Consider the following 16,132-nt stretch of genomic DNA (forward strand, 5'->3'; position numbering starts at 1 on the left):
CAAATTGGATGGTAGAGATGATGAATTCGAGATCTGGAATCAGATAAATGACTGCAGATCCACTTTCTCTCTCCTCCTATTTTGAATCCGCTAATACTATACGTTGTGAAACAGAGTCACCGCCGTTATCCGATTGAAGAGCTAATATCAACGTCTGCGTTTGAATTTGGAATGCCGAAACGAAATTGATTGATTACTATCAATATGCAGAGAGAGAGGTAGACGAAGATGGAGGACCGATTAGCGGTAGTGATTTGGGAAAATGGAAATTTTGAGAAGAAGAGAGATGGCTGGTGCGGAAAACAAAAGGGAGAGATGACTGGTGCGGAGAATGAACGGCTGGGGTCGAGCCTCTGGAGGGATTTGGCGGCGGCGATTGGTGGCGGGAGAATGAACTGGAGAGGTTTTGGAGATTGGGGAGGGAAGACGATGGAAGGTAGGTGAGATTGGCAAATTATTATGAAATTACTATTCTACCCTTTCATAATAAATTAATTTTAAAATATATTTTGTGTGGCAAAATCTGGAGCACTCATTTAATAAAAATGAATGGCTGATTTGCATCTCATTTCTCAATTACCTTAAAAAATCTCAATTGATCATGAACCTATATATATATATATATAGGTTTGTGTTAAAATGACAACCCCTCTTAAAATGACACCGTGACACCGCTTATACAACAATATTATAAACGCTACACAGCAATATTACAAACACTACACAGCAATCTATAGATTGCTGTATAGTTTGTCGGATATTGCTGTTCAAGAAAAATTGTTGTATAAAGACCAGCACATTGCTGCCCGTCTTTTTCCAGATTTATTTTTTGCCACGTGGCAGCTTATTATTCATCCACGTGTACAAATGATTGGCTAGAAATGATGGTATAGTGTTATTTTAAGGGATTGTGGCATCTTAACATGCCCCTATATATATATTTATGTTTGCGCCTCAATTACACGAAAAGCTAGCAACTAATCCTAATATATTTATGTTTGCGCCTCAATTACACGAAAAGCTAGCAACTAATCCTAATATATAGTACTATATATTAAATGCCACTGTCACATTTGATATTGTCTACCTACATGTGTTTAATTATATTTATTTCAACCATATTTATTTTGTAACGACTATTCGATGAGATGAAAATTAAGATCGGACCTTCAATAGTAGTACCACAGCAGTGTTGGGTAGTTGACTGGTAGATTTAGCACTGCTACTACTTGCAAAATGTTCAAACCCCAATCTCAAGGGCCCCCACATCTCGGCTTGACAGTATTATAAGGGTGCTCAATCAAAGTATGCAGTGACTTGCTAATGGAAAGAGTTGTAACCCACTGTCTTGCCAGAAGCCTACCTCTCAAGATCTCAAACTTGTGTCTGAGACGTATTGCAACTATACAACAATAGTGGTCTGTCCCTCCAGATTTAGTACTACTATTTAATTGACATGTTGGTTTGTTAAAAACATTGTTGTCCAACATAATTTCTACTTAAATACTCCACAAAGAAAATTTTGTGATTAGTCATCCAACATAATTTCTACTTATACAAAGAAAGTTAATGATTTGTTAAAAATGAGTAAGGTGTGCACATAATAAGCCAATTCAAGAGCATAAACAATCGACCAGCCCAAAGCAATTAAAAAACAACGATAACAAAGCATCTCCAATAACAATTGGATCAAGTAGCATCCAACAAATTGACATGCTCATTATTTTGGGAAAAACAAATAATCAGAGGGATAAAAGCAAACCAATAACAAAATCAAGAGTAGAAACAATCAAATTAACCAAAAAAATCATTAACAATTCGCTCAAGAAACATCCAACAATAGATAACCTCATCTACCCTAATCTAAAGTGAAAGTTTGGTAAAAAGACAATTTTATCCTTTTTGGAGGGAAAATGTAAAACTATTTTGTTTACTCTTTTTTGGTCATTTCTTAAAATGACCACCATTAAATAGAAAAGAGGCAGATATTATTGGACAAAAAATCTATACAATCAAGAAGGACAGACGAGAGAGAAAGGTGAGAAGAAAAAAAATGAAGAGGAAGGAGAACGAGAGAAATGCCGGTGGCGCCGGTTAGGTGGTTGTGCAGAACCACCAAAATACTCCGGGGCACACTACAGCGAGGGCGGCGAAGCGGGGCAGATGAATTGGCGAGGCTGTGCAGAAGAAGTGTCTGCGATTCAGAATGGAGGTCGGCGGGACAGTGGCGGCAAGGCGACGACTGGCTACGAGAAACAATGAGAGAGAAGGGAGAGAATAAGAAAAAAGAAGACGAAGGAGAAAGAGGCGCCAGCGCCGGCTAGGGGGGTGTCAAGTCCCTCTTCTTCCTCTCCGTCTCCCTATCAATGCAGCGGCAACAAGGTGGGGCGTGAAACCGAGAGAGATGTGACACAATGGCGAGAAGAAGGAAAGGAGAGAGACGAAGGAAAAAAAGAAAATAGGTGAAGCAAGCAGGCGTGAGGTAGGGCGGAAGACGCTGAGATGCAGGGCGGTGAAGCGGTGGTAATAGCAGCTCCGATTGGGAAGAGATAGAGAGAGGGAAATGCCGTATGTTTGAGAAGTAGGTTTGATCAATTATTAATTTATGGAGATATAATGTCTGGGCTTTGTTTTGGGATGTTTAATGTATAGTGATATTATAATTTTACATTTGTCGATATTAAATTTATTAGCTATCGATTTGTAATTATAGGAGGAGTTGAATATTCATGACATAAGATTTGTCGATATTAAATTTATTAGCTATCGATTTGTAATTATAGGAGGAGTTGAATATTCATTACATAAGATTGTAATTGATTCCCAATTAATTTTAGAAATTTATTATAGCAACGTCTATATCCCCTATTATATTTAATTACATAAGTTATACTATCACTAATTGTATAAAAATAATTTATATATATTTTAAAATAAAAATATTTTGAAATATTAAATTCTTAATATACACTAACCATTTAAATTATGCTTCCTTCGTGAGAAGATAGTTGAATTGTATTCCTTTGTAATGAAAAATTAATTTGTTAAAAAATTATTATAATAAATACTTATATGTGATTATGCTTTTATCAATCTTTTTGATATATTCATATAATTTATTATTTCACAAATGTTGTTGTGGTTACTTTAATATTTTAATTACAATAAAATTTAAAATAGATTCATGTAAACAAACCAAATTAATCAACAATTTTTATTCCTTTAGAATTGTGCCAAAGCAGTTGAGTACTACTATAATTTCAACCTTAAAGGTGTATTTTTATTTTATTGATTTGTAAATCAATTTGTGATATAATTAAATTGTTGTAATGGATATTTGTAGATATAATTATTTGTACGATAAAATTATTAATCGTATTTGTAGTACATTTCTTTTTTTATGAAGTGCATATATAATGATAATTACAAGGTTAGGTAATCATATTTTGGAGGATCAAATATTGGGTGACCATAAAATTGGCCATAAAGTGTTGATTCCTCGAATGTCTTTAATACCATCTGATTCAAAGTTGCTAACTTGCTATTTAGATTCCAACGACGACAATTTCCTTTAGCTATGTCGTATGCAATGACCATTAACAAAAATTAAGGTCAGTTTCTCTCTCATGTTGGACTCATTTTCCACTAAAACATTTTTCTTTCTATCTCTCTTCTTTACCAAATTTGCATTAAAGTTTATGTCATTTCAAAAAAAATTATTTTTAGGGGACGGAGGGAGTATATGATAAATGTATGTGACATATAAATGTTATGACAATATAAGTTTAATACTATTAATTTATATTTTTAAAAATAAATATATTGAGATGAACGGATGATAATTTGGTGTCATGTAGGATAATAATAATAAAAAAAAAATTAAAAATTAAATAATAATAATAATAATAATAATAATAATAATAATAATAATAATAATAATAATAAATACTCTCTCCGTCATTGAATAGAAGTTTCATTTCTTTCAGGAAACGAATTTTTATTTAATATTACTACACTCATGTTAGATTTTATTAAAATTGTATAAAATCATATGCTGAATATGAAAGGGTTCATTTACAGTATCTTGAGAGAAATACAAATTTCTTTTTGTTGTTTTTTATAATGTTATGTATATTCTTTATAATTACTTTATATTCTTATTTGTAAATATGTTTTTATATTATTTATTCTATATTCTTTATTTTAATATATTTAGCTGTTATTATATCTTCATTACTTGAAAATCTTTTGTCTCGTGCATAGCACGAGTGTTAATTGTATAAAATTGTTTATTGAATTTGAAATATTTGATTTAGGAACAAGTAAATTATTGATTTAGAGTGGGACAAGATAAGCATATACTCCCTCCGTCCACAAACGATAGATCTATTGTTGTTCGGCACGAGTTTTAATGTAGAATTAGTAAAGTAAGGGAGAGGGGGACAAAAAGTAGGTAAAGTAAGAGAGAGGGGAAGAAAAAGTGAGTAAAGTATGAGAGGGGGAAGAAAAAGTAGGAAAAGTATGAGAGATAAACTTTCCATTTTTAGAAAGTGATCTATTTTTTGTGGACATCCCAAAATGGCAAAAGTGATACTCCCACCGTCTCACATTTATAGTCACATTTAGTTAGGGCACGAGTTTTAAGGAATTGGTGGAGTATGTAATTAATGAAGTGAGATGATGGAGTGTGTAATAAATGAAGTGATATGGAAGAGTGAGATGGTGGAGTGTGGAATAAATTAAGTGAGTTAGTTGAAGGTGGGTCCCTTGTTGACTTTTTGGTTTTTTATTTTTGTTTTGGTTTATTTTAATGTTGATAATGACATTTGGGTGTAATTTCAGTGAATAATGGGGTAAAATTTTATGTCCAAATATGGAAAATTCTAAATGTGACTATAAATGTGGGACGGACTTTTATGGCAAAATGTGACTATAAAACTGGGACGGAGGGAGTATATTTTTGTGGATGGAGGGAGTATTTGATTTTGTAAATCTTTCTATTGCTGTGAATTCTTATTTCCTATAGTTTCATTGGTATTAGTATTCATTATATGAAAAATCTTATGTCTCGTGCATAACACGGGGGTTAATACTAGTCGTTCTAAAAATAAAGAACAATCAAATGGACAAAAGGCCATCTAAGACAGCGGTCAAACCAAATATCTTCTACGAAACATGTATAGTCAAATTAAATAAAATCAATTCGATCCAACTAAAAATTTAAGGAATTATGTATATAGAATTTATATATATTTATCTTCTCTTTGTGTAGTACTATTTGGTAACTTTATTTATTTTTTCTTTAGTTCTTGATAAAATGGACTCCCAATGTGGATTTAGTTGATAATAGTGTAGCCCAATAAAGGCCGGCCCGTTTGAGCCCAATTAAGGCAGAAAAAAAGAGGTTGACATTTAAAATTTTTAATCCATATAAGAGCATCCTCAATGCATGCGGATGCCACGTAACCTTCCCGACGGACTTCCCAAAATCACCTTCTGCCACGTCATCAAGGACATCCCATAGCCTTCCCAGCACTGCCACGTCCCTAAACCCTTCGCGACGGACGTCGCGCCAACGCCGCGAAACTTCCGTGTCCACACGGGACGTCCATCCGCCTCGCTTCCTCCCCCAATGGCGGACGTCCGCCACGGACGTCGGGCACGCAGGTGCGACGCCCGGCGGACGTCCTCCGTTGATGATGCTCTAAAAGAGAGTAATCATCAACAGTTTTCCCACCAATTTTTTTTTTCTCATTTTACATTATATACGAAAAATAACTTTGAATAGGAGTATAGTAAAACACATATTTAAACGTTTATATTTTAAACAAATTTTTATTTACTTTTTTCTAATAAATTTGTTCTATTTATTTTGATTTGGCAATTAGTTTGATTATATATCATAAGTTCATAACAAATGCAGATGCGAAATAGTATATTCTTATGGATCGAAAAAATCATAAGAAAATAATTAATGATAAAAATTTAATAAAAGAATTAAATAGAGATAGAATTAGTAAATGAATTGAAAATACTATATCATTCGGCTGAAATTCAGTTGTCATTTCATCGCAGCTCTGTAATGGAGAGCTTACGAATTTCCTCGTCGTATCTGCTTGCTTCGAAATCGCTGATTAACAGTTCTTCAACTGCGTTCTCCCCTCGACATTGCTACAGGTTTATATTCATTTTTGGTTGAATTTATGGAGGATTAAACCGATGGCATAAAATTAGCATTTCAATTCTTCGAATTATCACCTGCTTCTAAATTGATTTTATTCGCGCGTGCTCGTTTGGCTTAATTGCAGCTTAAATTCGAAAAGAATTGGTGCGCGCAGAATTGCATGTGATTATTCCTGCTTCGAAGTGAGTATGGAATTTCCTTGTAGTTTTATTTCATATTTCCCCTTATTTTTTTTGGATGAAATGCATTGGCATTTTCCTTCTATAAATTGTTGCAATTAGATGCATATCATGCATTTGTGTTTTACTGTGTCCGTACTTTGTTTGATGCTATTGGTGCTGGTGAAAGTGTGTCTGGATTTTGTTGCGACTTCTACTGATATTTGATTGATTTAGACCATCTCCAATGGTACACTAAAACCTAAAATGGGATAGGTATTTAGCTCCAATAGTACTCAAAAACCAATCCTATTTTTGGTTTTTGAGAAAAAAATACCTATCTTTAGGTTTACACTAAACCAAAACCTAAAAAATTCTCAAATTTTGTGAGTAAAAAAAGCATAATATAGAGAATATTCTTTTAAGTTTGAGTTTAGTGTAAATGGTTGGAGTAAAATCAATATTTAGTGTGAGATTTACACTAAAATGGGTTTGAGTTTAGTGGAATGGTTGGAGATGCTCGGTGATAGTTTTGAGATTTCATGATGTTAGTCCGTTTTCATGAGAAAATTAGGGGTTTACTATGTTTTTTCTCCTTTTTTGGTTCACTAAATTCTAATGTCGAAAATATTTGCATACCATTTTGTTTAAACTGATTGGATTCCTGATTTAATTTCTTTTCTATAGCACGCATATATTTACCAGATCAAAACGAAAATGCATTGGTTTATGCTTGTGTATACGAGCGAGCAGGAAAGATTTATTCAATACCATTCAGTTGCATTCCATTAATTTTCACTTAGTAACTTGATGGAGATCTTGAACTGTTCTGGATTTGTTATTATTGATTTCTCGTGTCTTGTGTTGCATGTAATGTGACCTTTTCCCTGTTGGCGTATCCATTTTTCTGCTGCTTAATTTTACCATTTCTTGTGTAGCATATTGGTAAAGTGCGATCCACTTTCTGTTCATCAATGCGGGCTTAAATTCTGTTTTGTTTGATCGGGAGCTTTAGAAAGTCATTTGTTGATTCCTCTGTCATTAATTGCAAAGTACAGCCATTAATGAAAGATTCCGATTCCCCTGTCCCCTATCAGATAAAGAGCGTCACTTATCGACCTCCGGGAACTGAGGTTGATCTTTTGAACGGAGTCAGCTTCTCCTTACCTGAGAAAAGGTGCCTTTTCCATTAATAAATGACTGAGAGCACATGGTTGTGGAGCCTATTATCTATTTGTCCTTTTATCTTCTTGCTCAGTTTAACAGTCATTTAAGTTGCTATTTTGGACTCAAGCCCCAAGAGTTAGGAGAACCAACATAAATTTTGTGAAAACCTCATTGCTTCAGTTTCGAGTAATGTTTTGTCAGCTGTAGATGCATGTAAAAATGTAGCTATATAATTTTTGGGTACACCACCAAAGGAAAGCTTATTCCAGGTTTGTGTAGGAACTATGAGACTATGCTTAATGTTATCTCTATAGGTTGGCTTTGTGGTAAATTTAAGGTTTATTACTCTTGAATAATTGTTGTTTTCTAGTACTTTTTAGTTATTTCTTTATAGGTTTGTACCTAGAAGTTGACGAAACACTCTAAACAGATTGTTTTTTTTCGTGTTATACTTGTAGTTTTGGTCTGATCTTTGGACGAAGTGGAAGTGGGAAAACAACACTTTTGCAGGTTTATTTCTTAATTGATGACTTTCTCTTTTTCAAGCTAAAATTATGCATTTCATTATTCATCTACTGTTGTTTTGTATTTTTCCCATGTGGTTGCCATCCCAAGCAGCTGATTGCAGGACTAAGTAAACCAACATCAGGCTCAATCTATGTTCAAAGATATGGTGAAGATGGTAATCCAAATCAATGTCCCAAACTGTTGCAACCCAGAAGAGTTGGTATAGTTTTCCAGTTTCCGGAAAGGTATATATTACCCTTTCAGCCTTTCGTAAAGTTGTCTATCTACACTTGATAGAGTTTTTTTTTGGATATATATATTGCTTTTGGAAAGGATTCTAGATTTTGAGTTTATATGTAATGCCAACTCATCTGTAACGAGAGAGGGGGTCAGTTTTACCACAATATTATTCTGCTGCCATTCTTTCTTCCTAGTTGAGTGTAATAATAGATTGTGTTTGGTCCATTGATGTTTGCTTCGTTTACTTTATGCTATGTGCCAGCTATTAAGTATTATTCAGTTGTTTGATTTTATTTATTTATTTATTATTTACTAGACATTTTCTATTCTAATATATGTTAATTGTTTCTGTTCTAAAACTATTGGTTATATTTGTAGGCATTTTTTAGACAGTTTCATGGTGACATTTCTTTTTTACTTGTATGCCTTTGAATCTCAGAATATCTAAGGTAAGACATTGGTGTAGGTTTTTCATTGCAGACAATATTCTTGATGAAATTATATTTGGGTGGCCAAGACAAAGAGCTGGCCTGCAATTGAGAGAGATTCTTGCTTCAAGGCTCCAAAAAGCTATGACCTCGGTATCAATTTTAGGAACAGCAATTAACATATGCACTACATCAGTATTAGTATTTTTTTCCCAGCTAGATGGAGATGTTTATACATAATCCTGACCAACCTCTTCATGCATGGAATCTATCAGGTTGGGCTAACTGGAATCCCTTTGGACAAAGATCCCCAATCACTGAGTGGTGGATACAAACGTCGGCTTGCTCTAGCAATTCAGTTGGTAAGATTTTTCTTCTGCACTAATGGCATGCCTCTGTGCCATCAGAAAATAATGATTGCATGTCATTGATACGTTCATGATCAATGATCTAAGAATAGAGGCATTAAACTAGCTCTATTTCTTCTGAAAATGGTTTCTGCATACAAATAATCTAAGTCACCCCACATAGGAAAAGCCTGATATGCTCTACCTTGCCCCTACTAGCAGCAGGGATTGCTAGCCAGTTCTAGCTCTGGTACCAAGTATCTAGGCCACAATGGATCAAGCATATTATCGGCTCAAGGCTTGTCGAATTTTTTGGTTTACTAGTAAGTAGAAATGTAATGGTTTGCCTTAATTTTTCAATTGTGTTTCTCAGGTTCAAACCCCAGACCTATTAGTACTGGACGAGCCTCTTGCTGGTCTAGGTATGAATTCACAGTCTTATTTGTTATGTTCTTAATTTTTTCCTGAATACTTGGTTTTCTTTACCATGCAATAAAATGTTAATTTGTGATATCAATTTTAACCCTTCAGCATATTTTTCTATATGAGGTGCATTGATCATTGAAGCATATCAACCTTTTATGTCCTTGGTCAATATTATCTTTCTTATTTCTGCATTTTATATAGTTGCTTCTCCTGTTGTCTTTCCATTCTAAGAAATTCAAGCACTTCTATAAAATTTAAACTTTATCTTCTAATCTTTGTATCATTTCCTCATGTCCCACCGGTCAATTTTCAATTGGAACTCTTTCTTTCATTGACTTTTCCATTTCTGTTATGTTCAAAATTCATCTACCTAGATTGGAAGGCCCGTGCAGATGTGGTTAAATTGTTGAGAGACCTGAAGAAGGAGCTGGCGTTGCTTGTTGTCAGCCATGACCTTAAGTAAGATTATAGCTACATTTCAACTGCTCATTGCACTTATCTTCTCTCTTTAAGAAAGCTATCTGTTTTTCCAAACACATTGAGTAACATGCGAAGCTGTATCCTTTTAAAAAAGTCCTGAACATCTGCTGTTTCCCCATGTGAATCCTCCTTATGTCTCATACTTGCCATTCACCTGTAAATGATGATAACAATTGGACACCTTTTATTCTAAAAAAGTGACTCTGGTTACTATCCACAGCAGTATCACAAATCCTTCATTTTAGATATTTGCATCCTTAAGCTAGCTGGTTGCTATCGATTTTGTAGGTGAACAGAGAGTCAGATCATTATGCATTGAAGTAAATGAATGCTTTACTCTGTTAATGCATATTATGTTAGATCCAACTTTTGATTCTTGTTATGCATCTCCAGAGAGTTGGCACCTCTAGTAGATCAGTCATGGAGGATGGAAATGGGTGGGATACTGAGGAGAGAATGCCTGCCTATTTAATTATGTGCCTTCACTTTCTAATCAACTAATGTTGCTGTAATTAAGGTACGACAATGGAGGTTCTAATTCTGTGCATAGTCTCATTTCAAGCATATTCAAATTAACTGGAAAATATAGATGTGCAATGTAAGTGGTCTTCATAGTAGTTCCCCTGATGATCACCTCGTACCAAACCAGAATCTTTTGAAACCTTTGACATGCAAACGAGAATGGTAATGGAGATCTCAAATATGATACTATCATTCTACGCTTTCTAGACAATGTAATAATCACACAAGCACTCAATGCATTGAACATAATAGCTTTTAGTACAAACATTTATTGTTTTCGAGAACTGAATTTTACTTGTAAAGTAGAACAGGATACAAATAGCGTTACCATCTGCTACCATAGCACTTCACTGTAGATCAAACTGGCTAGGAGAAACATACATAACCGAGCAAACTCCACACATGACAGTCGCTATTGGATAAAGTCGCAAACATACATACCCGAGCAAGCTCCACGCATGATAGTCGAATAAACGAGGATGCCCACCTTGATTTTAGTGTTTCGCCCCCTACAGCTCCAGGACCACGTCTTGTAATTTAGATGCCCAAGACAGGAAAAGAAAAGAGTCAGGTAACTGTATGAGATCAAGTACAGAGATTCCATAACTGAAGCTAATACTAATGCATGTTATTTCATATTTTAACTTACAATCAGAATCTGTCTTAATCCAGTGCCCTCCATTAGTTGTTGAAGAACCGTTGCAGATATCATCTGAACATAGTTTCTTAGTGCTTTCCCTCTTTTTTCTGGCTGCTGGACCAACCATCTTATTTCCATAATCTTTATAGGGTATGTGTTTATCAGCCATCTGTTCAGGGTGAACCTTCCGCTGCAGCATTTTAAGAACCTGCATCCAAATCCATTAGTGGCAACTTAATCTACTGTATAAAGTTTCAAAACGTATGCTCTGAAATTTCATTTCATTCTCAAATGAGCCCTCAGCCTGAGCAAGTAAAATGTGTTAAACATGTTCAAATTATGGTTGTAAAAGTTACTCAAATTGACTGTTGGTTTTTGCTGTTGCTGCAAGTGATGATTACCTGAAATCCATAGGAGCCAAATTTTACGTAGGATGTTTAGTCAACCTGTCGCAAGTGTTTTTAGAATGCAGAATATCTTCTGCTATGTATTCTTTATGCATTAGCTATTTAGCTAACATAAATATGTTGCAAGTTACATGGTTCCAGTTTGTTGATGCCTATAAATTTCTCAGATGTACTCATGCACAACAACAGTCACACAGCATGGAAATTATTATCTTGCATTTATATATCCCCTATCATGCAGTGATTGTGCTATGAAATACTAGTACTGCCTCTTCTAATTACTACAATTTGTGCAAGAGTTTTTATTGCCCTAACAGAAACTTCATGCATCAGAATATAAAATATTTGAATTAGAATGCCATAATGAGTTATTGTTTCATTTTCATTCTTTCATAGAAAATTATCTGCTTAATTCAAACAAAAGTAAAATAATTTAACAGGAAAGGTAACTAAGAATATCAAATCATGTCATAATATTTTGGAAATACTAAGATGTTGTGGAACTTTGAAATGATTCTAGTAATTTTGAAACTAGAAAAAAAGAAAGATAAAATACTAAATATACTATGCAACAAACTGCAGTTCTAATAAATTAGCAATTTAGCATGTTTTCTTGTGTTGACTTTGTAATGGAGTAATAGTTTATTGTATTTGCTATTGAAGTGGTGAACACCAGAGCAGAAAATAAGTGGTATATATCTTTAGGCTGATGTAGTAGGGGTAAGCTGACCTTAGAGAGTTTTTTCTTCATTGAGATAGGCTCGGTAGCTTCATCCTTAGAAATGGCTGTTGAGCAAGAATGGAACTTCTTTACCACTTTCTTTATGAAACAAGTGACATTTCTTTTCCTCAGGTGTTGTTTTCCTCCTTTGAATTCCCTTGCTTGATCATCGTGGGCTATCATATTCCTCTTAAAGAGATCTTCAAGGGATGTCTTTTCTTTTCTTGCCTCATTATTTGTCTCTGCAGCTTCAGTTGAATTGGCTAAAAGATAATTTTGGAGAGGAAAATCTATGAAGTAGGTCTGACAATCAGAATCTTCTCCCTCTATCGGCTTATTGCTGAGGGTTATAATGCTAGCGTAGCTACTCCGTCCAGATGTCTCATTGGCTAACTCTTTATCCTCAGCTTCAAGAAACTTCTCAAGCTCAAAGTTTATTAGCTGAATATCATTTTCTGTTATCTCTGTCTGATGATCAGTCAAATCTTCGGAAGGCATTGGCAGGGTTGGGGTTGGGGGATCTGTACCGTGTAGTTCCGTGCCGAAGGTGCCAATTGCAAGAAACTCGAAAGGCTCGAGCAATTCCTCTTGGGAGATCCGTTCAACACTATCATATCCAAACCAGTTTGAAGATTTGTGAAAGTTTGTTTTCAAGTGAGACAAATTTTTGGTCGGTTCTTCATAATAGTTTTGCTCGTCAAACAATGTCTGCACTGAAAAACAAGCACAAGGGTTTCCTGAAATCATAACAAAAATGACAGTCTGTTAGCAAAACCTACCTTGTACTTTTGTATTCTTTAGCATGGATGTCACTTGTGTTAAAGGGAACCGAGCTACTAGATAAATTCTCTAACTAGGGTATTCAAGGGTAGGAGTTTCCTTAATTACACAACATATATTTGCAAATTATGCTCAGCTCATCGTGTTTGCAGGTTTAGGCAAATTGAGTCTGTCTCAATTCTCAAATAAGGCAGAATTGTATGCATTTAAACTCTCATTGTTATATGCTTGAACCCTTGTTAAACTCAAATAGCACGAGTGAGAAGATTTAGTGTCCTAATCTATTTTGTGCTTCATTAAACAAGGAGATCTGATGCCGCTTAAGTTACCTATTATGGAATTCTTCATTGGCTCCATGCTGTTGTGCGTTAACTTACGATGCATCCAACCTAGGAACTGTAACAAAAGACAGAAGTTAAAATTATTTCATCCCGGGGGTTCTTGTCATTCCATCAAGACCTAGGAGCTCAGGACATACCGTCATATTGAGCTTTCCTGTGAAAGCAGGATCAGAGATCGTTATCTCAGAAAACTAACTCAGGACTGAAAAGGCTGTGGATATTAAATAGATGAATCTTTTATTAGAGGAGGATACCTAGAAGTCGTTATATAGAGGGACATATTGAGTTCCTTTTCGTCATCTTGTTTTAAATGGGAAGATTAGAGTTCCTAGAAGGGTCTAAGTTGGATTTGGCAGAGAAGAAACATTTGAAAAATTCCAAGACTATGGTTGGATATACTTTGTCAACATTGTATCAGTTGATAGATGGACCTCAAGACCCACATGTAGATGCTATATTTTCCATGAGCATTATATGATTTTTCAGAGTTGGTGACTATAATGTAATTTAAATAGTAATTTTGTACGTGACTACGTTTTGTTATCATGATGATTTGACATATGTTGTGCACGTAAATGAAAATCTATGGTCTGCTAGCCACGTGGATAATAGGATTGGCCATGGGGAATTGCTTGCTGCATACTCTTTTCCAATTAGTTTATTCTGGAGTTGTATTGTACCACAGTAGTTGGTAGGGCTACACAGAATGATTAGATACCCATACCAAAAGTAGTTGATTTGTGGTCAATATTTCTACACTAGGGCCATGTAAAGGCCTCGTGTTTACTGAGAATTTGGCATTGCCATATATTTTTATTGAACTTTATAGAGGGCTCATGCTCACTTTTCTGTCTAAATTGAGCTATTTCCTCACCTTTGGCTGAGGTGTTGAGATTGTATGTTATAAGATAGTTCCAGTATGACCAATTTGGATTTCTGGATTGCACACAAACTTGTGTGAGAATGTCTCATGGGTTAAGGCAAATAAGATGGTATCATTACCTGGATAAAAACTCATATTACGTGATATATCTGTAAATTTGATGGTGTTTTGGTGTGTTTGGATCTGGTTGGTTCATACTTCACACAAGACTTGCCCTTCTGACTGTGTGTTTTTGGAAACCCAAATTCATGTAATATTACATAAGATGATAGATCGTAAATGTGTGTGAAATCTCAATAGTCGTCCTTGTATTCACGCTTCGCTTATAAATGAATAACACTAGTTTACGCAGGGACAAGAACAGAAACATCCAGTAGAAATTCTTGGCCACATGAATATTTTTAAGAAGTCCATTTGGCAATTACATGCTGAAGAGAGTGTGTAACGCTAGACAGCTGTGTGATTGTAAACTACTGTTCTGTTCCATCAAAAAAATATTTTTCAGCTGTTAACCACAACCATGCACTGCCCATACTCAATGTATAAAGGTACATATCCTTTATTTGTTGTTATTGCCTTGTCTTTGATTCCTTGCATGAAATTTAATCTGATTTCCTTATACTATTAAACTACTACTTGAGAATTATTATCTGTAGAGTTCATTGTATAGAAGTTTTCCTAAGCTGATGGCCGTCTATGTGGATTGATTGGTACTAGTGTTTATCGAGGTTCTCAAACTAAATGCCCTAGTCTGTCATTAGGATATGATATTAAACCACTCTATATTCTTTTTTACTTTCCATAATTAATCTCGTATATCATATCAATACCATTAGAGCCGTATGATTTCAAACTAGATTGTCATAATAATGTGCTTTACCCTGTTTTAAATGGCAATCTGTGATGGATACGACAACTTGATTTTCATCCCATCAATTAGTGCTGATGCTTTTGGACTTTTATGTTTGACCATACTTTGGCACCTTATTATGAAATGCTATCTTACAAATATTAATCGTTATCAGGAAGTTGGGTAGTCATTTCTTGTATTATCGTTGTGAAATATTTGGCTCAATGCTCTCCCTCTCTCTCTCTCTCTCTCACACACACACACACACGAACCTCGTGCTTGTATGAACTACATATCATGACAGGTTTGCTATACCTCGTCCATTCAAGTGTCAACACTTGAAATATTTGGCTAAATGCTCACTTCTGTTATCCTAGTTTCGCTCAGATAATCCTAGTTACCGAGCTAGGTGCATGACAGGTAGAGTAATCGAGAAAAATACCACCATGCAAGTTCAATATAATATTGTCAGCCGCAACAGCAACTTGCTATAGGCGGATAGTGACTCCACAGGTTGTTAGAAAAAAAGTCGATTCATGCGTTGCCCAACGTGTTTCTGTCTGGTATACGTGTTATAGGTCCATTATTGTAGTTATGGAACTGGTGAGACAAATATTAGTTGAATTAATTAGGCATGGAAGATCCTCGTTTACAGCTACACTACAAAAGGGTAACAAACATAAAATGTTGCCTTTTTTGGTTGGACAGGAATGAGTAGGAGTAGAGGGCTATGGGGTGAAATGATGAACAAATCCATACAAACACTAGCCTCCACCTTTGCTGAAATTCTGAACTCACTTGAACTTAGCGATAGTAAGAGAGTGGTGGCTGTGGCTCCCACATTGTGTTGCTAGTATTGATTTTCTATTAGATTATGATGCACTTATCGCTTTCAAGTCTGATAATTTTGTGGTTAACCACTAATTTCGCCTAATTTTCTTGTGTCAAGTGATTGTCTTCTTGTGTCTAGCTTTATATTTGCTGATTAGATTGGTTTAGCCGTGCTACACCTAGAAATTATATTGGTCCCGCTACTAGACTTGTCAAGTGG

At 35.0% G+C, this 16,132-nt stretch overlaps 2 protein-coding genes across 12 annotated transcripts; one reads left to right on the forward strand and one right to left on the reverse strand.

The window, feature by feature from the left end:
* The first annotated feature begins 6,025 nt into the window (after window positions 1-6,025).
* On the forward strand, window positions 6,026-14,821 carry ABCI11 (non-intrinsic ABC protein 14). 11 transcript variants are annotated; one of them, XR_016134615.1, is made up of 12 exons: window positions 6,026-6,177; window positions 6,309-6,366; window positions 7,401-7,519; window positions 7,968-8,019; window positions 8,128-8,261; window positions 8,723-8,837; window positions 8,960-9,046; window positions 9,405-9,449; window positions 9,828-9,916; window positions 10,331-10,454; window positions 10,763-11,030; window positions 14,584-14,821. XR_016134615.1 is itself a non-coding variant. In XM_089063027.1 (11 exons), exons 1-10 carry the CDS (start codon window positions 6,083-6,085, stop codon window positions 10,407-10,409), a joined length of 873 nt encoding a protein of 290 aa, XP_088919153.1. In that variant the 5' UTR covers window positions 6,026-6,082; the 3' UTR covers window positions 10,410-10,454; window positions 14,575-14,821. The 11 variants fall into 11 exon arrangements, 6 of the variants coding, with proteins under 6 accessions (XP_088919153.1, XP_088919152.1, XP_088919154.1 ...); XR_016134614.1 differs by having other exon boundaries at window positions 10,766-11,030; XR_016134613.1 differs by having other exon boundaries at window positions 10,771-11,030.
* LOC125224382 (regulator of nonsense transcript protein) lies at window positions 10,676-13,771 on the reverse strand. Its single transcript, XM_048127776.2, has 5 exons — window positions 13,486-13,771; window positions 13,337-13,403; window positions 12,237-12,964; window positions 11,109-11,307; window positions 10,676-10,988 (listed from the first exon to the last, which is right to left on the reverse strand). Exons 1-5 carry the CDS (start codon window positions 13,489-13,491, stop codon window positions 10,969-10,971), a joined length of 1,020 nt encoding a protein of 339 aa, XP_047983733.1. The 5' UTR covers window positions 13,492-13,771; the 3' UTR covers window positions 10,676-10,968.
* Window positions 14,822-16,132: the final 1,311 nt, after the last annotated feature.

The sequence above is a fragment of the Salvia hispanica genome, chromosome 1 (genome assembly GCF_029641045.1).
Source record: "Salvia hispanica isolate PSC_SH4W2 chromosome 1, Shi_PSC_v1, whole genome shotgun sequence".
NCBI classification, from domain to species: domain Eukaryota; kingdom Viridiplantae; phylum Streptophyta; class Magnoliopsida; order Lamiales; family Lamiaceae; genus Salvia; species Salvia hispanica.

What these genes read in the sequence shown, in the direction of transcription:
- ABCI11 (XM_089063027.1), top strand. Translation starts at nt 6,083, where the DNA reads ATGGAGAGCTTACGAATTTCCTCGTCGTATCTGCTTGCTTCGAAATCG. An exon ending in TGGACGAGCCTCTTGCTGGT is followed by an intron (nt 9,450 to 9,827) that starts CTAGGTATGAAT and finishes AAATTCATCTAC; the next exon opens with CTAGATTGGAAGGCCCGTGC. An exon ending in GTTGTCAGCCATGACCTTAA is followed by an intron (nt 9,917 to 10,330) that starts GTAAGATTATAG and finishes ATGCATCTCCAG; the next exon opens with AGAGTTGGCACCTCTAGTAG.
- LOC125224382 (XM_048127776.2), bottom strand. An exon ending in AATGAAGAATTCCATAATAG is followed by an intron (nt 12,965 to 13,336) that starts GTAACTTAAGCG and finishes TTATGATTTCAG; the next exon opens with GAAACCCTTGTGCTTGTTTT. An exon ending in TGAAGAAAAAACTCTCTAAG is followed by an intron (nt 11,308 to 12,236) that starts GTCAGCTTACCC and finishes ATTTGGATGCAG; the next exon opens with GTTCTTAAAATGCTGCAGCG.